This window comes from Neolamprologus multifasciatus, chromosome 18 (assembly GCF_963576455.1).
Source record: "Neolamprologus multifasciatus chromosome 18, fNeoMul1.2, whole genome shotgun sequence".
NCBI lineage: Eukaryota > Metazoa > Chordata > Actinopteri > Cichliformes > Cichlidae > Neolamprologus > Neolamprologus multifasciatus.
In genome coordinates this window covers 8506606-8531204 of record NC_140456.1, presented here as the reverse complement: position 1 = coordinate 8531204, position 24599 = coordinate 8506606, and the positions used below count along the sequence as shown (strand labels likewise).

The following is a 24599-nucleotide window of genomic DNA, read 5'->3' as shown; positions in this document are numbered from 1 at the left end:
TTATCATGCACACAAACAGTTAAATATGTAACCTTTTTACACCGACAGAAAGGGGAGCTTCACTGGCCTGCTTAAGATCAAAGTGGGCTATATGTGGCCTGTGGCCTAGAATGAGTTTAACACCCCTGCTCTAGAGTAATCTGCAACTCCGTCCAAATATCAGAAAAAAGTTGTTGCTAAGGTCCAAGATTGTAGCGTGCCTCCCCAAAACCCAGAAACTACTTAAAATATCTTTTGTTTACTTCTTGACTCGACATTTCTGAGCACTCAGTACTAAGATGAAAATATCCCTTTGTCCAGCTAACAGCTCTGGTTCCATTTATTACAGTCAGTTTTTCTAAGAAAGCTCACGCTGAGAGTCAGGCACCAAACTTCTCAGAGCTATTATCAAATGAATGTGAGTCTGAGTGCTCCCTAACTACAAAGACCTTCTCTCTTCTTTTACCGTGTCCTCACTCACCGTGCACTCTGCCCAACACCAGCGACTTGATTGCATTAAATTCCCCGTCAGATGTCAGGTTGAAGTCTTCTCTGGCATTTTGGTCAATCTGAAATAAATAAATAAATAGGCTTTTGTTCAACCTTTAATTTGTAAAGTAGAATACAACACAGGATAATTTAAGGCAAATAAAAGCACAGAAAATTAAAAGATCTGAATACAAATTGATGATTAAAAAAACAAAAGGAAAGAAAAACAATTAAGAAAAATGAAAACTGAAAGTTGAAAGTGCATCAACTAGGACATGAACAGCTGGAAGTGGAATAAGATCAAATTAAAATTTTAAAATGCCCTAGGCATAAAAACGAGCAAAGTATTACATTGTTCTGTGAGCTATTCTAGTTATTAGACGCAGTGAGTTTTACTTTCGTAATGGCAGTCATTACTTTTCTGTCAGCGGTGACGTGAATCTGGCTCCATCCTTTTTAAATGTGACTTTTTTTTTTTTTTTTTTTTAAATGTTCAGCTTTCCCTTTATCGCAACAGCTCAAAGGGAGGAATGAACAACAGAGTCCAAACTTGCAGTTAAAAACATTCAGCCATCCAGAATGAAATTCACCACTGGAGATTATTTTAATTAGAGCAGCTCCACAGAGAATATCTCACCATGTGGCCAAGAAGAAGAAAACCTAGTCAAAATCATAACTGAAGTTTCCATCAAAGGGGAAAAAAAGAAAATCTTTTGTAAGTCATTATAAATGCTGATTACTTCAACACGACATCTACTGTTTGAAGTAACATTTACTTGAGGTCATAGTTACACTTCTCTTTATCTTAAAGCTCCAGAATGATGTATTTACAAGACCTATTAGGAGAAATGGAAAAAGCATTCATAATGATCTTTGGTTCAGGCCTAGAACAGCTTCATGAGTGAGGGGAGAGGGGAGGATTAACAGATGGATGTTATTATGGTGAGGAGAGGTGAACGTGACGCAAATCTGTAAGATTTACCGGTTGATCTATGTTGCTTCCCAGACCACGGCCACAAGTTGTCACCAAAAGAATGAGGTCATGGATACAAGTGGTGGAAATGAGCTTTTTCTCATGGGTGACAAGGTTCTTCCTTAGAGATGAGCTAAAGAGCTCAGTTATTAAGAAAGGGCTTAGATTAGAGCTGCTACTCCTGCACATCGACAAAGGAGCCAGCTGAGGTGGACCAGGGATTTCTTACTGGGAGGAGGCTCGAGGACAGACCCAAGACACCTACCCAGATGTTCCCCCAGAGAATGGGACGACAGGGCATCTTTGCTTAAACTGCAGACGACCCAGATGCAGACGTGGATAAGCGACTGAAAATAGAGCGCTGAACAGACCGAAAACAAATAAAATACTAGCTCTGGCCTTTCACATTTTTATATTGAAATTAGGGCACATACAAGGCTAAAGAAGAGGGGTGATTTATTGCAATGAATCACATATCTTATGCATTTACACCATTCTGCTTGCTTCTTTCTGCTGCTCTCTTATCTGTAAGAAGTCACCACAGCAAGATATTATTTATTTATTTGCTTTTACACTCAATGCCCTTCCTAATGCAACCCTCCAAGGTGTTTTTTAAAGGTGTGTGGAAATATGATGAGCTGTAGGTGAAACTGTAATTGGGTACTTATGTTAAAGTGTACATAGAAGTTTTTACCAATCCATTACACATATTGTATAAAAAAATAAGTTGGTGTGAATGAAAGTGAGTGTACTAGGAATCCAAAATTGCCATTAATACATTAACTAGAAAGATAAAAACTGCATTTAACCTTGATATGAGGATAATTTACAAGGTCTAAAATACAACAGATGTGCAGTTCCCTCAAACCATATTTTTAATTCAGTAGATAGACATTCACACAGAATAAAGAAACATACTACGTCCCTGTAGTCACATTTTAGTGAAAAATAGACACAAATAAACTTTACACCGACTCAAACACCGTCTCTCCAACCCAACCTGAAAATTGCTTGCAATAATTGCTGACATTAAATTGTGGAGGCAAGTGAAAAAAATAACTGAAGTTGCTATTAAACATGCTTAGAATTAAATAATGAAAACTCAAAGACAAGCAGGAAGTCAGGGAGTTTGTCCACTTTAACTACCTGCTTTGGATACCTATGCCGGGAGAGGCTGATAAAAGAATTACTGGTTAAAAAAGCGCCCCAAATTGGGTTTGCAGTTTGCAGTTCTACTGATATGAAATAAGCTCTAGGTACCTTTTTATAGCCTTAAGCTGATATGATATCACTGTAATTACAGTAGGTTTCCACATATTATAACCTAGATTGGTTCTGTTGAACAGGAAGTACCTTTTGCAGTCAGGTCCCTTGTGTTTACACAAAGAACTTTATCTTGCTGTCTCTGACAAACTTTGATGTACTATTTTAAGGATCTAATGGAGTGTGTCAGTAAACCTAAAGGAAACTAAACACTGGGCCATCTGATAAGAGCGCAGAAAGAGAGGGCATGATGTATTAGCAGCCCAGGGTGATTTAGTTTTTCATTTTTCATTCGCTCAGGGCGAGAGGATATGACGGTGTCCAATTGTGAGACCACTTTAGAGAGTCTATGCTGCTGGCCATCAAGATGCAGCTGGGTGACAATCGATGAAGGTCACCTGATGTACCCGAAGCATGTTGTAACAATATAATGACTCAAGGTGATGGAAACCGGTAAGATGAGATGTAACTCATATTTCACTGGACTCTTGACAAACTGCATCAAGACGAGGTCACCTTATATTTCATCTCAGGGTGTTGATAATTATAGAGACGTCCAGGCTGCTGGCTCCCAGTTAGATTAAGTTGACCTCATATATCATCTGAGGCTGTTGTTAACAAGATGTTAACGCTGTTCATGAGATTTAGATATTTTGAGGTTGATCCATATTTCACCCAGAGCTGTTTTAATGTGTAGTTTATCCCTGCTATCCTTCCATAGCTCTGCAGTAATAACTGGAGCTTCCTTGAACTAAATTAACACAGGGATTATTGAGCCTTCCTGAAGCGACGTGATGCGACCGGATCAAATGGAAAATAATTTCGGTTAAAAAGTAAAAAGCTTTTTAACAAATGGCAACTCGTTTCAGACAAATCATTTTAAACTGCTAAATCTGCCACATGTTTGTGGGAAACATCTGTGCTATACATTTTATGTCAGTGGTTTATTTTCCATGTTATGACTGATGGTGAAGGAAGTAAAGAAGGAGCCTGTGTGCGTGGCATGTTTGAACAATAATATACAGATAGAAAATATTAAATACAGAAGATGACATTTACGTATTTATATTTTTTTATTTTTGGGGTCTTTATCTTGAAACTGAATGGAAACGACTTAATTACACGGGCTGGAAAAGGGAGCACATTAATTTTTCTGTGGAAGTCTATGGACCATAAACGAAACAACATCCAATGCTCTTTAGTGTATAAATGTCGGGGTTAATAGACTCAGGTTAATAAAAGCAAAAGTAAGTCAGGGTTGCCCGATACGGACGGGTAAGCTGTAATAGGACCTATTCACACTGGGCTAATGGAGTTTGTTTTAAAACAGTGAGAGCACAGTGGCATATCTGGGAATAAATGCTCAAGCAGGAACTGCAAAACATTCAATCATGCTTTAAAATAATTTGATTGATCAGAGCGCAGTGCTTTTTGTCCCCATCTGGTGGTGAAAAAAACATTGTAACCTTTTATTTTAAAGTGGAAGTCTTAAAAAAAGTTGAAATGTCACTTCAAAGCTGTTAAAATTGAACAGTGGTGTTATTTTATGTGTAAGGTGAGATGCTCCTCACTATTTTCTACTCACTCGTGCAGTCCCAGCTTTTGTAGTCTCTTGAAGATTTAAGGAAGCACATATCACCTTGTCATATACTGTATGCATGGATTGTATAGTGTATATTTCACACAACCTAAGCAAAACCATAAATGCGGTTATACAGTATTTGTGTTCTTTTCCTCACCTGCACAGACACAGAGTCTGTCAGCCTCCTGATGGAGACGGTGTGCAGCTGTCCGTTGGCGAGGCTCCTCACTTTGCTCCTCAGCACTTCGGTGTCTCTGCTGCTGTCCAGCTTGTATCTCACCTCCAGCTTATCTTAATCGCACAAACACACAAAGTTTTTCCACGTTAAACTTCTTTCTTTCTCTTGACGAAAACATCCGTGTGTTCTATAACCTTTACCAAAAAAACATCCTTAAGAAAAATAACCTTAGATTCGCATCTTTCGGATTCATCACTGAGTTAATAAAGCTTTCCATTTTAAGAGGATTAAGAGGTAATTCCCTATCAATAACAAAACTCTAAATCTAATTAATTTTCCTAATATACAGAGCATTAGGAGCGGATTTATATAAAGCAACGTTATTTCTTTGGGGCTTTTAAGATTAAAACCAAGGATATGAAATTATACATTGTCCTTCAAACACATCCATGTTATCAGGATAATATTTTTCAATTATAAATAATCCCATAAGAAACACTTCATAATCATGATTCACAGTGTTCATCTTTTAATTAGGTGTATTTACCAAAAAGGAATAATTACTTGATGTATTAAAGCTCATTCCCGTAGCTGCTGTCTCTGATAATGTGGTTTATGCATAAGTTCTTGAAAGCAAGACTTAAGTGATTAACAATAGATATCTATCATTTTGGCTGAAGAATGTTTAAGTGCAGCAAAGGAAATAAGCAGAACAAGAGAGAGCTCTTAAGGATTTCACTGGACACGTTTAAGCACATTTACCTGTCAACTCCCCGGTCAACATGAAGCCTTAATAACTCAGAGAAAGCCGACAGACAACAGGGCATTAAGCAGCATAGTGCCAATTTTATTGCTGGATGCTGAAAATGCCATTCATCACCCAAACTCTTATTCCTGCAGCACTTTTTCAAAGACAAAACAGCTGGACGCGTTAAAAGGCAGTAGAGTAGACAGGGATCCAGAGAGAGGATAGATCTGACAGATTCTTATAGATCTTCTGAAGCTGCTAAGTAGAAGAGGAGGAGAAGACTGAGAGAAGCAGGAGAGGGCAGAGCCTGATATGTGGAAAAGATGACGGGAAAGGGGAAAGACTGAGAGGTGAGGAGAACTTTGATTTTATATATATATATATATAGGTGAGGAGAGAAAATATATATATATTTCATATATATATATATATATATTTCATATATATATATATATATATATATAGGAGAGGGCAGAGCCTGATATGTGGAAAAGATGACGGGAAAGGGGAAAGACAGAGGTGAGGAGAACTTTGATTTTATATATATATATATATATATATATTTCACCCTGTTATTTATTTATATATATATATATATATATATAAATAACAGGGTGAAATATATATATATATATATATATATATATATATATATATATTTCACCCTGTTATATATATATATATATATATATATATATATATATATATATATATATATATATATATATATATATATATATATATATATATATATATATATAACAGGGTGAAATATATATATATATATATATATATATATATATATATATATATATATATATATAACAGGGTGAAATATATATATATATATATATATATATATATATATATTTCACCCTGTTATATATATATATATTTCACCCTGTTATATATATATATATATATATATATATATATATATATATATATATATAACAGGGTGAAATATATATATATATAACAGGGTGAAATATATATATATATATATATATATATATATATATATATATTTCACCCTGTTATTTATTTATATATATATATATATATATATATATATATATATATATATATATTTCACCCTGTTATATATATATATATATATATATATATATATATATATATATATATATATATATATATATATATATATATATATATATATATATAACAGGGTGAAATATATATATATATAACAGGGTGAAATATATATATATATATATATATATATATATATATATATAAAAAACAGGGTGAAAGTCTCTGTTTTTTTACTTTCCCCCACAAAATATTTTGGTTTAGGTTTGAAAATGTCACTTCTTTTAAACGCAACACATCCATAATGAAGGAAAAGATGGATCATTAACAGGAAAGAATTACAGAAAGATATTTAGAGGGTGAAACAATTGGTTCATAAATAACAGAAGACATTCAGCCTCAAGTCTGAAGGACGAAGAGGAGAGAGACCAAACTGAACATGGAGAAGAAGAAATGCAAACAGAAGCCCTCTTAAATTTGTCATCAGGTATGTCTTACTGTAAGACAGGTGTTCTCCTCACCATGTTTATTGATGAGCACAGCCAGGTATTCTCTGTAGTAGGAGCTGACGTAGAGCAGCAGAGCTGGACTCTGGTTCGTCCTGAAGCTCAGGGAGATGTTTTCTCCTCTGAGCGTCATGTCAGAGTAGATGGAGGACGGCAGAGCGCTGCTGTTCCTGCTCATCTCATAGGGCTCCTTGAAGGTGTAGCTGACAGATGTTCCTGACTTGAAGCTGGCTGACACCTCTGGAAGAAAGCGGCCACAGAAAGGTTATAGCACCTACCTACCTCTATTGTCATTATCTTTTTTTTTTTAGCCATGTTATCGCTGACATTTTTCATAGATTCAACTAAAAAAGTGGGAACAAATTATACAAGATACAATTTAAAATAGGTTCTCTGCTAAGCTGCTATGTTTAGACACAGCACTGATTAAGCTCTTGAGCTAGCCTACTTTTATTTATGCCTGTATGATTCGTAGGTTAGTGTGAAGTACCTAAAGAAACAAACAAAACAAAAAAAATTATTTTGAAAATGGTGGGTACAAGGACTGGACTAAAAGAAAGTTAAAAAGCAGCCAATGTCCAAAGAAGAACTTTGAAAGATTTTTAGAAAGTCTGGAGAACCTCTGATCATGACCACTTAAAAAAACTACAAAAATGTCTGGCTCATTGCAAGCGAGAAGTGAGGGATGGCTCAAGACGTTTGCACACATTTGCATTTACATGAGCAGATCATTGGATTAAATAGATCCTGTGTTGTTTTTCCTCTGATAGAAATGACAAAATGTACAATTCACATAACTAAGGTTGCCTCTCAGTTTCAATATTCAGTTGCTACTGGTTATTCAAACTCTTTAAGTTAACAATTTCACATAGCCTAAATAGTTTTTAACACCACAAGAATGTTCTGAAAAAATACTGGAGCAGGAAGAAAAACAAATACTAAAGGTTGGCTTCAACGTTAAATAAATACAGTTGTATCTGTTCTCTATTCAACTAATGAATCAAAGCAATTAAACACACTTGTGGTACGTCAGCAGGCTGAAGAGAGAAGGTGCCAGCAGCGGGAATGAAAGAGGGGTGGAGAGTCCTCTTAACCCGCTGAACTTGTACCCGCTTGTACCCAGACAGAGAGTTCAATGTGAAGATGCATCATTAATGCAATGAATTTACATCAAACCAAAATACTTTGAGTACTTTTTAACGAGTGTCAACTGCAGAAAAACAATTCTGTGAAACAATATAGATGAATACCTTAACCTTAACATCCACTCTCAATATTTGTATTTATTTTTATTACCATATCCATTTATTTTGAGTTTCATTATTATGATAATTTGTCCTATTATAGTTCACTTTACAAAAATAGAAAACTTTGTCTGTATGTTCTACCTGACTTCACAGGGATGTAAAAACAGAGTTGATTCTCGGGCTCGAGGACTCCTCTAGCAGCAACCACAAGCTGACACATAACCACAGCTTTAACCTTGGCTTGTGGGATATAAGAGCTTATGAAATTAAATGTAAAGCCGAGGAAAGATGTCAGACACATTAGTAACTTAATCAAGTAACTTAAAGAAGTCCAGACGCTTTTCTTTGCAAGCTCCTTTGACTACGATGACCTGGATGACTGAGAACCTTCACAGACAGACACATTAAGTGGCTCTGTGCAGCATGTGTGTTTATAACAGGTCTCCTATAGAGACGTCAAGGCAGGTGGAACCATTAATGTTGCTCAGTTCAGAAGAAAACACGACCTTTTAATGGCTTCAGCTTTTCAAAGACTGAAACACTTTGTGAGAATTGTGTCAAGAGAATGTAAACGCTTCCTGTCACTTCCCGTTGTCGGACTTGTTAATGTTACTTTTATTTATTTATTTATTTTGAAAACTTCCCTGTTGAGTTTTGCTGAGAAGATGAACTTTTTAACAGAACCTCTGTAAAAACTTCCAAGATGTGCCAGTTTTCTAGTTTACACCATGTAACTCAGCAACCAGCCGTTGGCAGATCTCCCTACAGTACTGCTTCTTTTGTATTTTTGCATCATCTGTGAGGCATAGTCGCTCTCTTCCACTCCACTTCACTAAGAACTTCAAGGATTTCTACCACGCACTTCTTTATAGGTATTTGATAACGTTGCAAGTGAAATAATTTGAGGATATTTGTTAGCGCCTGTGACGATGAGCTCCGTCAGCTAAACGACATCTTTACAGCATCCAGACATTTTTAAAGTATGACTCTCGCTACACTGTGTGTGTACCTGTTTGGCAGAAGACTCCGGTGTACGCTGACAGGTTACAGTCACAGTGGAAGCCATTAGCTCTCTCCACACAGCGGCCATGGTTCTGGCAGAGCGAGCCGTAGCTGCTGCAGTGACCCGGGCAGCCGGGTTGAACGCCTGGTGTTATCTTCGCCCTCTCCTCCAGGTCCAGAGTGACGCCGTTGAGCTGCAGAGAGCGGATACAGCCGCGGAAGCCCTTCTGCCTGGATGCTGTGCCTCCTGAAATCACAAAAGTTAAGCGCCATTATCTTTACTTTCCACCCTTCTGTGTAGAGATCTTCCCGAGGGGTTGAAATGGTTATATTGCTGATATCACAAGCAATCAAGGCCAAAGCGTGCTCCCCGAGAACAATGATGCAACATCGATTTCTGTGTCTGTCTTCTTTCAGGCTCAGGCTTTGTTTTATTCTAAGTGTGCTGACAAGCCTGTATGTTTTTATTTCTCCTCCTCCTGTCATCTGTAGCAGATCCACATGTCGCCTCTGCTTCCCCAGAGGCTTCAAACTGTCAACACTATTTCTATGAAATGACACAATGATGAAAACACAATGAGGCAACAAGCTGTAGCTGGAAGGCTGATTTAAAGGTATAACTTTCATCAGTCTGTCTATATAACATCCTTCCAGCTGCTGACTGTGTGTTTGGCAGCCTTGATGAATTACTGTCTGAACCAGTGTCTGGTTGTATGTCTGAATTTGTAGGGGGGGAGCAGGAAGGCAGATTACTAGACTTTGCGTTGCTCATTCTTTCCACACTTACCTTACTTGCACACAAACAGTGGAGAAAAATCAAAAATGCATGTCCACTTTTGCAAACACGCATCCCTTCCTTTCAAATGTGATGGCACAGCCAGAGTTCAAACCCGACAAACTCCCACTTCTGCAAAGCTCGGGGCTCGATCGTTACTGTCCTCAGAGCACAGACGAGGCAAAGCTTTGCTCTGCGTGTTCAAAGCTGACAGCTTCCTATTGTTTAGCAGCAGGAGCTTTTCACACTAATAAATCAGAGCTCTGCTAGACTCCTCTCTCTCCTCTGATGTAAGCCAACAAACTGTATATGGTTGAAACAGGCAGTTTAGCCAAAGCAACACGAGTGCAGAGGTAAATATTCCCTAAAAGATTTTCAAAATAACAGTTACTCTAAATGATTTACTAAAATACTTAATGTCTTTGTTGACAGTGAGACATTATACTGATACTAGTATAAAGGGCTGGATATATTTCCTGGCGAACATCAGAGATAAAGCAATGATTTGGAGAGAAGATTTTACAGAATGAGAAACATTTTTTTAATGAGAAATGTAAGAGCATGTAATTAAAATGATGAATGTTGTTTCAAGCATGTTTTGGGTAACTCAAAGGTAACAAGAAACTACACATGACAATGAAAACGCGTGTCTGAAAAGCAAAACCATCAGAATTTGGACCCTAACAGAAACTGAAGGCGATGCTTGGTGAGATCATTCCTCAATGAATGATTAGTGAATGACTTGTGGAGCTAAAAAAGACAGATGGAGATCAACGCAAGCATCATCAGTAAGAATATAAAATAACAATGGTGCTCTTTTCACAAGATCATAGTGGCGAGTACATGCTGCAGCTGAAGCAAACAGTATGTGACCACTGGGGAGTAAGTGGGAAAGAATTAGTGGGATCAAAGCAATCATCAAAGGTTGTGTAGGTGGCTCAAAATACAAAGATCCCTCAAGCTGCTGGCTCAGGAAATGTGGTGAGGATGAATTCAAACGCTGTAGCACAGTAAGCTCTATGTGAATGATGTCAGGCTTATAAAATAAATACACTGATGCAATACAGACAGGCTAGCGACACACGCCACACATTTGCAAGGCTCTAAATATTTATTACAGTGCACTTTTTTTGGACTTAATCATTGGACTTTGGCTTCATATCACATTAGCAGTGATGCTAAATGAATGTCAGTCTTCTACGCAGTTCAAACCCTTAACAGAGCTTTCATTTTTGCATCATATCAACTGGATCCATATAGAATGCATGACTGCAATAACTTTAACAATTCATAAATTGAGCATCACGTTAGTGGAATAAAGTACTTGATGGATCTTTATTCAAACCCATATCAGCTGATACGATTTTTCATATTGTACTGGCAAATCTCATACTGTATGAAGCATCTTATTGAAGCTGCTTCAACTTGCATACACGTGTTGCTTTTCCACTGTTTTTGCTTCTGCACAAATTTGTGTTTAAGGGCAGGAAGGTCCCAAATTCATACTGTCGGGTTAACAAATATAAAGACGATTTAATTGTGGGGTAATATTTCAGCAAATCAAACTGAGATACACTAAATTTTCTATTAAGCAAAACAGATATACAGATCCTGGTCACGGCACCACTCGCAGCAAGCAAAACACAAATTTACGGACACAGCGCACCAATAAACTATAGCTTATCTATTCAAAGCAGGCAATACAACAAGTGATGTGAAATGTCCCTTGGAATGAATGGAAAAATCTTTCACTTGAAACTGCTGTGCGCAACTATTTTACACCAACAAACGGCAATAAAGAAAAATGGAAAAGCAATGCTATGGCTGACAGGAGGCAATAACATGGGCTATTAATCGAAACAATGTAATTTGCTGCCTTATAAAGCAGTGCAAGGAATAATTAAGGCTCATAAATACACTGTTCGTGGAATTATGGGTTATGAATTTAAAGAAGACAACTCTGTGTCTTATTAAATCATAGCTAAGTAGATGGGCTAATACATCTGTGCGGTGCACCTGGTGAGACTTGATTTATTCAAAAGGCACAAAAGCATTATAAATCAAAACTATAGGGACCTGGCAGGATTATGATTTATTAAAAAGTGAGTACAGCATTGTTGTGGCTAATGCTTACATAATTTCTGAGCTGATACAAATAGTTATTATACAGTTGTTTACAGATTTTGAAGAATATGGGTGGAAATTCCTCATGCCTGTTCATCAAATCTAAAAAATAAATAAATTAATAAATAAATAAAGTCACCTTGTGAAATGACACCAACACGTTTTCATTCAAACACTCCTTCATACTATAGTGCAGTGTACTTTCCTGATAATTTGGAGGTAAACATACACAGCTTTAGGCTGCCAGTGGCGACCTGCTGGCTATTCAGAGTGGATTATCGGCTAAGCACACTGAGCAAATCAATATTCACCTCAATCTCCCTGCTGCTGCAGCTGCCGCCTTCATCCAATCTCATCAGTGTTTGGTAGTTTGTTTTCCTTCCAGTGCGCGTTTACTGATATGAAGTGACATGCATAATATTTACACAATGATAAAACCCGATAATACACAATGGATTTTCAGTTTTTTGTTGGATTGTTTTGTCCCTGCAGAGCTACAAACAGACTCTGAGGTCAAACAAATAATTTCAATGGAACGAAGCGATGAAGTTGAGATAACGAGTTTGAAGTTAAAGAATTTTAGTGATCTGGTTGTTGATTTGCACGAACTTCTCACAAATAACTTCAGATTCATTTGTTTATTAAGAATTTGTGCACCACACTCTTTATCATGCCACTGCTCCCTGATGAATGCATATTCAGTGGTCAAAACCATCGCCTCAGCAGACTGATACTCGGTAGAGCTGGCATTTAGTCAATAACAGTTTAGCACTTGCATAGCTATAGGATATTTCTCTTCCTTTTCCAGCACGTTTCAGGAGACAGGACCTCCTAATTGTATTGTCTTTTAGATGTCACTGGTTTATGCTGTAGCTCTGTGAGTGACGATGTAGTAGAAGACCCAAAGAATAAATGTGCAGATGCTGCACCTTTTATATCCAATACAGCTGAACAAACACAGGGTTCAGCAGCAGCAGCAGATTAAGTTACTGCTGCACAATGTTTGACATCCTACATAAAACCACTTTAAGAAAACTCCTTTATACCATCTATAACATCTACACACAAATCAGACTCATGCATTGTGTCTGCAGATGCTGAGAATAAGCACCTGGATTGATTGCTGAGGAAATGTTGTTTTTGTTTATTTTTTATTCTGAGACAATACAGCAGTATGACTCCAATCTTTCCAGCAAGATTATCAGTGTCAAATCTAACACTACTCACGTTTCCCGACTTCTATTAAGACACATGACTTCTCTTTCATACTCAGATTTTTGTTGGTGTTGCTGAACAATTTCCTTCCCACAGTAGACAAATAATATTTAAAGCTTACTGTCCGGCATATTGATTTTGTTTAATATTGGTTGCTCTGCTCCCTTTTTTTTTTGTTTACCCATCTCCCAGTTTCTGATCAGTAGCAATATGAAGCTTTTTTTTAAGGATGGATCCAGCCCAAGCATTATGCGTCTTTAATAAAGACTTTTGCAGTAATGTGCTATGGCAGTGAAGTATAAAAGGAAACAATGCTGACTTCAGGTTTACACAAAAATGTAACACTTTTTGTAATTTCATTCAACATATTCAGGGTTTTCTGTGCATTTGAGTGAGAAATCACTGCAAACGTAGCAGATTTTACCTTTTAATTAGGGTGCTCTTTGATTAATTTTCTTTTTCTTTTCTATTCATTGACTCATCTGTGGTAAATAAACATGACCTGAGACATCTGATAGCAGTCAACTCCCAAATGACTGAATCCAGATGGCTCCTGAATTTATTAACTGTTCAGTTCCAAAAGCCTCAATAAACAAGCACTGAACTTGTCAATGTTTCATAGAATCCTGTCTAATGGGAACCTTTTTCTTTAACCCCTGAAAGGCACAAAAAAGACTAATTTGACTAAAATTTCTATAATTATGAAGCTGACAGTTACTGAGATCCTGAAAGAAATGGCCTTGAATCATCCAGAAATAAGACTAATGAGGTGAAAATTTACACAAAGAAAGAGTCATGTTTATACTTCAAACATAAATCTATAAGTTACATGAAATATTCTTACTTCTTGAGGATCTGAATATTGGATCTCTACTCACCTATGAACAGCTGGCTGTTGAGCTGCAGGTGGAAGTGTCCATCAGCTGGCGCCTCCTGTGTGGCGACAGGAAGTTCATCCAGTCGAAGCGACGCTTCCTTGACGTTCCGCTCGGCTCGGACTCGATGCCACCGGTTGTCATTCAGTGGGAAGCTCGACTCAACACGAACCTCCAACGGGCCGTTGCCAACATCAAAGGAGAAAACCACCTGAGTGGAGGCTTGACAAAGGAGAATGGATAGCATGTGAGGCAAAGGGGTAGTATAAAAATGTTATTGTTTAATAGGAAATGGTTTAATTAGACATCATATTAAGTTATTCTGCTCTCTGGCGAAGCACTGTCAATAAAATGATAATAATCATGACCAAAGTAATCATTAAGATCATGCAGTTTCTTAGCTGTAGCAGTGAAGCAATTTCTTATGCTTAAAATAACCCATTTCTAGTTTATAATCTTAAAAAACAACAACAACAAAAGTCTGAAAATAATGAGCTCAACTTTTGTTTGAGGCAATATCTCTTCATTGCTGTTGCTGCTGTCGAGAAAAGACTGAAGATTTCAGTCATCGCTTCTTGTAAAGACACAACGTGGCAGACCCAACGTCAGCATTTAATTTATGCAAACAATGAACATTCACTGCGACTCAATTAATGGGAAATCTACATCTCTGTTGAAACCTCTATTTACTTTGACAACACAGGTGTTCCCTTGCCAAGTGCAGCTATAATCAATCCTTACATGTTTCCACAGAGCTCCAACAGTCAGTCTAAAACCTGCCAATGGCAAGAGTGGGAATAGAGATGGGAGTTTTAACAAGCAGGTTTGACTCGAGTGTCTGGAGACAAAACAAGAAGACATCAGGGATGCAGAGCTCTACGGAATGAAGTTTAATTACTCCCCCACAACAAAAACAACAAACACCAAAGCCAACAAAGCTTCTAAAGAAGCAAACTGGGAACAGTTCTCACAGGATAACAAACAAGAGAAAGCTAATTCAGGTTGTGTACTGAATACCTGGAAGAAATAGACCACCATCTGATTGTTGAGAGCACCATGAAAAGAAACAAACAGAGTTAAACTACAGGATTGTTAGGGCAAGTCAGGCTTTTTCAGATTCCCTGCTGTGCTTCTTAGACTTAAGTTCAGCCAGTGATACTTTTAAATAATGATCTGAACAGGTGTCAAATACCAGGACATGGTGTCCCAGCTGGATGCCGTATTAATCACGCTGATCAGAAGTAATTCACTTCACCTGTCAGTGGTTTGTGGTTGATTATGTAAGTAAGCTTTAAAACGTCTTTTATGTATTACGATTTATAGTCCTGCTGTATTTTCCACTTCAGGCTCCTCATTATGTGTTACTGCTTTTTTGTTTTGTTTTAGGACTGACCAGAGGTGGGTGTCTTGCTGCAGCACACTCTGGAGTGCTTGTTACAGCAAAAGCACTGAAGCAAAGGACATTTTGTGGGGCAGAAACCTGAGGCACGCTGCAAGAAACTTGAGCTGTACAGCAAGACAACAACAATATTCACTTTGGGATTTAGGAGCTGCCATGAATAATGAATGAAGCAGTTTAAGGTGTTAAGACCTCCATGATTATTGCAAATTACCAAAGTAAAAAAAAAAACAAAACCCTTTGTTAAGAGATATATTCTAAAACACTTCTTCAGCAGAGAATCAGAGAGGAGAAACACACAGATTTTCTTGCTAGCAAGGGCAGCCTCCAGAGCTCACACACACAGAGTGAGGCTCCAAGATTCGCAAATGAGAGACTGCCCCGATCTTTATTTATACTTCAGTGGGTGCTTGTGTGTGTGTGTGTGTGTGTGTGTCAGAGTGTGACCCCATAAACGACTTCCCTTAACCTGCTGGTCTGGAAAGTCCAACAGTTCATCTATATGTAAAAAAGGCACGTAGACTAAAACTGACATAGCTACGTTTATCCTACCGTAAAACAATAAGACAAGGTACGACCGTTCCCATGCTCCTAGGATGTGGGGGTGAACGCCAGAACACCCTGGAATGTTACAGACCTCCTAGGATGAGACATTCTTTCAATATGCCACCAACTATATACTTCTAAACACAAATGATTACATGCAGTATTCTACCATATGCAAACTTATATCATTAAAAGACTATACTGACTACTAAGTGCAATTTTCCATTGACACCCTTCTATAAAATAAGTCCAGTAAATCAGTAAATCAGATTCATTGCATTCTACTGTGAATTACAAAATCCCAAACATAGCACAGCACTTACAGTATGCAGAGAGATATTGTTCATTTTATACCAGAATTAAATGTAGAAAAATGAAACCTTCAAGTGCAAACGTTGTAGCATTTTGCAGGTGTTTTTTTGTGATACTGCTGCTTTTAATGAGGATCTGAGTTTTCCTCAGCGATCCGGAGTCATGACTCAGGATCAGAGCCAGCACCAGCGCCAACACCATGAGGTGCAGCCCTTCTTCAGCACCACAGACAGCGACTCTGTGCTCAACTGGCTGAATACAATTCTGCAGATGCTCTGCTCTGTTCTCTTTGTCCTCTCTAACAAAGGGTAATGATTTAGGAGACCACAGACGAAGCAAGCTACCATTCTTCATGTTTTACTGGTGGAAGGTGAGGATGTATCACTATGGGAGCACAAGAGCAAGATGAAGCAGTGTCCCAGCATCCTGCAGTAACCTCATTTAGAAATTGTTCTCTATCTCCAGCTACAGTGTAACCAGGCGATCTGAGGCAGCTGGAAACAGAGCAGCAGTATTCAGAGCTGGAACAACCACGCTGACTATGATTTCCCCGAGGAGAGATGCTGTTGGTTAGCTACCCCGTATTAGATTTCTACGTGTGTCTCTTAAATCCCATTTCTTATACAACTTGGTATACAACGGGGTGGCTGTAGCTCAGGAGGTAGAGCAGGTCACCTACTGATCGGAAGGTTGGAGGTTCGATCCCAGGCTCCTCCAGTCTGCATGCCAAGTATCCTTGGGCAAGATACTAACCCCAAGTTGCTCTCCGATGCATCCATCGGAGTATGAATGTGTGTGAATGTAGCTAGAAAAAGCACCAAGTATAGAGAAAGTGCTTGTGAGAATGGGTGTGACTGGGTGAATGTGGCATGTTGTATAGAGCGCTTTGAGTACTCCGGGAGAGTAGAAAAGCGCTATATAAGAATCAGTCCATTTACCATTTACCATTTACAACTTCCTTTAAAATGCATACACAACATGAGGTCGGCAACAAGCTCTACACGTGAGGTTAAAGAAACCCCAAAAGTACCTACAGATTAGTCTAACACCTGATTCAAGCCTGTCCAAATGACACACGCATTGACTGCCATAATCGTATAAAGAAAAGGAGACCTTGTTGAGTAATACAGCTATTCTAAACTGCACAATCTGTGGTAGGTGGTAAGCATACATCCAACACTAAGGAACAATTCCATGGCACCCATAAACTAAATCATACTGTGCTGGTTATTACTGTCATAATATAAATGGCCAACAATAGTGACCATAAATGTGTGCATTGCATAAGAGACAAGAATTAATGGAGGGTGAGGGTGAAAATGCCCCCAAGAGTTCATAAAACAACTGTAAAATTAAAAGCAATGGTGCACAAAAAAACAAAAAAGAATCGCAGGGGTAATTATGAGTTCCCTTTTATGGGTTGAGTCTTATTCACATTTATGTTGTGTGGTGAATGCAGCGCCGTGGGTCGGCATTCATCATCAGTGTAGGTGTACGACTGTGAAATGCATTCAACTGCGGCCTGTGGGGGAAGAAAATGTGATCATAAAATAACAAATAATGCAGCTTAAAGCATAATAAAATACTGGAAACACAAAAGCAGCACTGAAAGAAAATGCTAAAGAAATCAGTCTTTTGATGAAAAAACTAAACGAGAATGAAGAGTTCAATGTTGTCACCCTCTTCTGTAGGACCCACAGACTATTTCAAACACTTTACTCCTAACAGAGAAAAATAACGAGGACACGAGCATTTGGTAAGATCCACAAATAGAAATAAAGGATTTAGAACTATGGCACGCAAATATTTTGATACATAAAAATAAAAACTTGTGCTTTCATACTGTAAAAGAAAAAAAAGCCACTCCTTTTATCTGTGTTTAGCCTCCAGCTCTTACTCACAGCTCAGTTCAATCCGGATGAAGTCTTTGATGCCCAGGTTTTCCAGAAATACACCGGAGGAGGCCATGGTTTTAAACAGGAAGGAGATATCTGCGCTCAGCTCTCCGTGGAAAGTAGGAAAGTGGAGGTACGATGTCTCCTTGTCAAAAAATGCAGCATTCCAAAAATTCCCTAAAACAATATATAAATAAACAAAAGTCACCTTCAGCATTTAGAAGTCACATCAAAAGAAACAAGCCAACCTGTTAAACTATCTTAAGCTAATTGTAAATCTCACATTTGAACTAGAACATGTAATTTAAGAACACCAGAGAACATTTTAATAGTGCAAAGAGAGAATCAGGTTCAATTTCACTGCACTGTTATTGAAACAATACTTAAATTGAGTTTGACATCATATAAAGGTAAAAGAATGTGAGTTAATACAATTATCACTAAGCTTTTCTGTAACATGCTCCAGCTTAATCCTAAACCATGGACAGTATCGCCCATCTAGACTAGCTTTGCATGATTCATGATTAAAAATAAGCTCTGTAGTATGCAGCCCCCCAGTACATCCTCCTTATTTACCCGAAACAAGCTGATTAGCTCCCTACCTTTAAGCCATCTTTCTTCAGACTGGCTGGCCTTCATAAACAGACCTTATCTTTTGAAATGTCGGCCATGTTTAATTTAAGTATCCGCCAAGTAAGCGGTGCTTAACACATTTATCAGATCACCTGATAAGGTTTATGGCACAGCTGCCCTAAATTAAACAATCTCTTCAATCGAAATGATTGATGATAAAATGAGAGAATAAAGACAAAGTAATACGAGTTTTCATAAATTAAATGGAGGTAAATGGGTAACCGAAACCCATAGGGGGTCTTACGATCGCCGTGACACTGCAGTGGTCCCACCCTGTACACAGCCTCTGATCCTGGCCTCTGTATGTCACCCAACACCAGAGACCTGACAGGTAGGCTCTCCTTATGGGTGAGCAGGCCTGAGTCTTCAGTCCTGGAGGAAAAAAATGCATATGAACAAAACATGAGGGGCAAAGTAGAAAAATCAGGATTAATGTAATAGAAAAGGTGTGAAGACAATAAACAAATACAGGATGACAAACCGTAATCTAAATTCACTTAGTATTTATTTATAGATTTATTGGTTTGTGTGTTTTAATGTTACATCTCTCTTGCAATAATATTACATGATGTGACGGTCTGACGCAAACATTGCAGAGTGTAGGTGCAATCTCTTGGGGACCTATTTATTTCAAAACCAATTTATAGCCCTCCTACCAGTCAAAACTTTATCCTTGGCAGTTATTCTAACAGGTAGCCCCAAATGAAGAAATCCCCTGTCCATTTATGCTCACATTTTGCTTCCTGCACTTTGGATAATCTGCTGGTTATCAAGCTTCCTCTAGAAATTTGAGTAAAGAAATACATCTGGGACTCAGAGTGAAGAGCAAAGCACTTTGGGAATCTGATGAAATATTGAGGGGCAGAAGTAACAGCTCCGGTCGGTAAAAATAGAGTTAGATTTGCACAAACAGCTTGGACTGGGAAATGATGGAAGGAAGTGAAGCATGGCAGGATTGGTTACAACAGGAGGACAGGTTAGAGCTGTTTTTGTTTCTTCCTCTGCTCCATTTATCCCAGTTGATTTAGTGTTTGCTAAACCACCAAAGTTACAAGTCAGGCGGGGCAAGTCAATCATGTTTCATATCCTGAATAAGAGGTTAAAGTTGGAGAGATGCACTGTGTGTGTATTTCCTGTAATTACTTACTTCAGCCAAGCTGTCTTTGACTTTTTTCATTTTCACCACTCATCTTGTTGCAGACAGAATGCTTTCTGGCTGCTTTTCAGTTGTCAATGGACCTTTTTTTTTCCTCCAATAATTTTTAACCACATATGCTCACCAGGAGCAGAAACAGATGTTTCTTTTCGGCGAATAAAGAGTTGTTATTTTTTAAATCAGTTTTCTATTTTTTAATAAAATAATTTCTGTAAAACTTTTACTGTCATTTAAAATAAATGAACAATTTTTGTTGCATTTGACAGATCTAAGCACACTCAACTGCTTTACCCATTAAGAGGGAAGTAGACTGATATGAGCTATTATTTGACTCTAAAGGAAGAGGGTGACCTCTGTATTTTTTGTAAACAAATGCATATACAGTATCATGGTCTTTTGTTATTCTCCTGGATTTATTTGTGTTTTCCATTTTTCCTGTGTAATTATTACACAGTGCTTACTGGACCGTGGAATAAGGCCTGGCATCACTGATATTCACTTCACATTAGCTAAAAATGACAGCTCATAGTTGATACATATGTAGAGAAAAATGTGTGTATTCATCAAGGTCAGTACCACTCCATGCGGTCAGCATCACAGTTGCAGTAGTGTTGTAGATCGACACAGTCGCCCTGCAGACCGCAGGCACACTGCTGGCTGCCCGGTTGAGCTCCACCCCAATAAGTCTGAACTCGACCTGTACCGGGTCCACCGAACCACCAGCTGAGCGGAGAGCCCTCTGAAACACAAATGTACACCAAAACCAACGTGAACAACTTCTGATAAGTCAGCTTCATAAATCCGAGTTTTATCTTGAGAGGATATTGTGCTATGAAAAGCTGAAGCTGCAAATATTTAAATTTCCTAAATGTGTGCAACCTAAATTACAGTCAGACATGCAGTAACCTATACATTAGTAGTAGAAACCTGCCAAGTAAAGTCTAAAATGAGCAAAAAATACAGCAAAAGTGAAACCACCTAATCTAAATTGTGTGTTTTCTGTGTGCTTAAGGTCATTAAAATTGTCTAATATGCGTGTAATACAAACAAATTGTATTCATTTCTTTTTAAAAAATACATCTTATTAAGACTTCTCTCCACTATACCGTGTGCATAAATACTACCTAGATAAGCTTGCTCACTGTCGCTCTCACTTCACGTACTGCTCTTATCTTGCGATGCTGATGTAGAGAGTGACCTTTCTATTGTAAGTCACTTACAACAAAACTTTTAACTAAATGCCAGAGGGACATAACACAACACCGCCACTCACTTAATTCTTGCAGTTCTCTTTCCTCATTTCATGCCCCGTTTTCCCTGAACAGTGTTTTCTAGCTAGATGTCTTCCCTGCCCCCAGACAGGCGATGGACAGAGGATTATAAATGCATAATGAGTACCAAAGGAGCTAATACTAAGCACGCAGTGCTCCGCTGCACTTTTTCTCTGTATGCTGCTTGGTTACCAAAAGGATTAAAGATAAATGTTGGCTGACAAACATGAATGGTTTCCAGTTAGATATAAAGGCTGTTCTTTGTAGTTTAGCTCAGTCTAACTGGCTGTGTTTGGGTCAATTAAAGAGTTGCAGGACCGTGAAAAAACATTGAAAAGAAAAACGCAGTCAAAATAATTGGGCTTAATTCTCGAATGTAAAAGAAGGAGACATGTAAACACAATCCATTAGTCTGACTCACTGGTAAACAGGAAGAAAATCCTGATGCTGATTAAGTTTGCAGCAATGAGCATAGCAATCATTTTGTTTTCTCTAGTGGAGCGGGGAAGACGTGTGGAGCCGCGGGGTGTTTGATTGCTTTCTTGAGAGCTTTGTTTTTGTACAAAATGATATATGCCTCTTATAACTCTTAAGAAATTTGATTCAGTGAGTCACTGCTTGAATATTTTACTATCCTAAAGATGATTATTTGCTTTGCTGTCATTTTCTGTGAGTAAATCATTTTTTGCTCTTGGTGGTAAACAAATCTAAAAAGGCAAAGTCAGCACGTTCACATTTTTCTACTTCTTCTTGTTTCATCAGCTGAGCAGTTGCATTGCTTTTGTTTTGTTTTTAAAACAGGGGTCTCACCTGGGGTGTTGAGGAGACGGGACTTTTTGCAGTGATAAGACAGTTCCTGTTCACAGTGCTCCGACTGCTTAATAACGGCCAACAGCTGCTCTTCCTCAGGCGAGTAGTCAAAGTGGATTGAATACTGGTTTACGCCTGTAAATGGTCGGAGTCTGGTCAGTTCTGTGTTGTTGTGCTGGATCACCATCCATGTGTTCTCCTCTGCAGACAGAGATATACAGGCATGACTGATGCCAATTACACCACAAGGTGAAAGAGAATGAAAATAAAGGAAACTTTTTCCTCCATTTCTTCTCCTCTTTTAGGTTCAAAGAGTGGCTTTTTTAAAACAAGCTTTATTTAACCAAGGTAATCCAAAAGACATAAACAACAGGGACACAGTATGAATCAAAAAAGAACAAGCTGAGGTCGGGCACAGTGGAAACACCAGGTTAACCAGGCGTAGCTTAAAATAATTAAGTTAAAAACAAATAATGTAAAACTAGCAGCAAGGCACCAGAAACAGGAGACTAAGAAAAAATAAGGAAGTAACTAAATGGAGAATCACAGAGACGAGATGAAAAAAGGCACTAGACTAAAAACAAAGAAACTTTCTCACAAGGAAAGTAACAAAAGTCTAGAAACAGTACAAAAACCAAAACCATCCTTCATCCGCTTTATCCGGGGCCGGGTCGCGGGGGCAGCAGCCTAAGCAGAGAAGCCCAGACCTCCCTCTCCCCAGCCACCTCCTCCAGCTTCTCCGGGGAAACACCAAGGTGTTCCCAGGCCAGCCAAGAGATATAATCTCTCCAGCGTGTCCTGGGTCTGCCCCGGGGCCTCCTCCCGGTGGGACATGCCCGGAACACCTCACCCAATAGGCACCCAGGAGGCATCCTTGTCAGATGTCCGAACCACCTCAGCTGGCTCCTTTTGATGTGGAGGAGCAGCGGCTCTACTCTGAGCCCCTCCCGGACGGCTAAACTTCTCACCCCATCTCTAGAGGCCAGCCACCATTTGGAGGAAGCTCATTTCCGCCGCTTGTATCTGCAATCTCGCTCTTTCGGTCACTACCCACAGCTCGTGGCCATAGGTGAGGGTAGGGATGTAGATTGACCGGTAAATTAAGAGCTTCACTTTTACACTCAGCTCTCTCTTCACCACACATATATATATATATATATATATATATATATATATATCTCACACTACAAACTGCAGTCAGTGTCTGTTACGAGGAATCCCAGCCCCACTGAAAGCCAAAGCCCCACTCACGGCACTTGAGTCTGACTTCTCAAATGCTAGTATAGATGAATGTGAACATCTATTCTAGCTTGGCTGTTTGCCGTATATGTTTGTAATGTTCAGTTTCCACCTTCTTCTACACTAAAAATCACTAAATAAGTTTTTCTGTAGTTAAACAAAAAGCATGGAATTGAAAAAGTTATTTAAACCATATCAATAGATGGATAGAGACTAGGAGTCTAGACAGAAAAAGTGCTGATAGAGACTGACTGGAATATCTATATAATAATGAACAAGAAAAACAAGTTCTGTAGTATCATAACAGAAATAATACAAACATCAGAAAAAAGGCAAGGGGGTGTGTAAGGTGCATTAAAAACAGTTGAGTGTCATTATTTATGTGCAATTATGTAAATGTTAATACAAGCAAATGTTGACTGATGATGGTAGTAAAGGGGCTGTAAGTGTGGTTGTGTCACCTGTCATGTTGCAGTAGACCAGCTGCGGTTTGATTGGTCCGCTGCCGTCCACGTCGATATAAAAATGTCCCGATGTGTTGCCATTGTGTTTGTATGCCTCACAGGACTGTTCGTACACAGCTGGAAGGAAAATAATGAGATCAACAACGTCAACATGCTGGCCCATGGGAGCTGCCAGGGGATGGAGATCAATACTATGGAGGATTAGGGGTTCTGCTTCGTACGTACGTATCGCCACTGAATCAATGTCATATGATCAGAGTGAAGAAAATAATCAGACGTTCTCATGAACTAAAGTTATATCCAGCCGGAGACAATGGTAATGACTAGTGGGAATACACAGTGAATAAATAAACTTCTGCTCCATCTCCTTCGTTTTATGCTTGAGCTCATAAAGCAACACCCATATCTAAACACTTCACCTGTTTATCTCTTTTCCTCAACTCAAAGAAAATACTTTTATTTATCAGGATTAAAAAAGGCTTACACAAAAATCTCTTGAGGATCTAACTTGAGATAACTGGCACAGAACTAGAAGCAGGGAGCGCCCTCTTTCCTTTTAATCATGCACCATCAAAAAGTGAGAAGTTTCCTAGACAGGCATCCCAGGAAGCTCTTAAATCTAAAACGCTGCTTAGTTGTCCAAAGAAAAACTCTTTGTTCTGTCACAAGTACTAATTTGCATCACCACCACCAACAAAGGGAAAAATCCATGTCACTGTAATTGTAGCAGCCTCAGAATCACGAGTTTTGTAAACACTGGAGCTGGAGCTACCAGCTCGACAGGTCATTTGACACTGCTTTAAAACTCCTCACGTGAACGATGGGGAGCAAGATGAGACTATTATGTAGATGAAAGCAGCACAAC

The 24599-nt window shown here is 38.5% G+C and overlaps 1 protein-coding gene across 2 annotated transcripts in view; it reads right to left on the bottom strand.

Annotated features, from left to right (window-relative positions):
• The window catches only part of LOC146497287 (contactin-associated protein-like 4), a 129242-nt gene that overhangs the window by 15243 nt on the left and 89400 nt on the right, over positions 1–24599 (bottom strand). For both annotated transcript variants that reach the window (XM_085139812.1, XM_085139811.1), the window contains exons 12-21: positions 23732–23851; positions 22032–22232; positions 20527–20689; positions 19039–19166; positions 18168–18338; positions 14013–14231; positions 9028–9267; positions 6787–7011; positions 4444–4577; positions 461–548 (exon numbers count right to left, since the gene is read on the bottom strand). In XM_085139812.1, the coding sequence (XP_084995938.1) occupies positions 461–548; positions 4444–4577; positions 6787–7011; positions 9028–9267; positions 14013–14231; positions 18168–18338; positions 19039–19166; positions 20527–20689; positions 22032–22232; positions 23732–23851 (1689 nt within the window). The remainder of the gene's footprint in view (positions 1–460; positions 549–4443; positions 4578–6786; positions 7012–9027; positions 9268–14012; positions 14232–18167; positions 18339–19038; positions 19167–20526; positions 20690–22031; positions 22233–23731; positions 23852–24599) is intronic.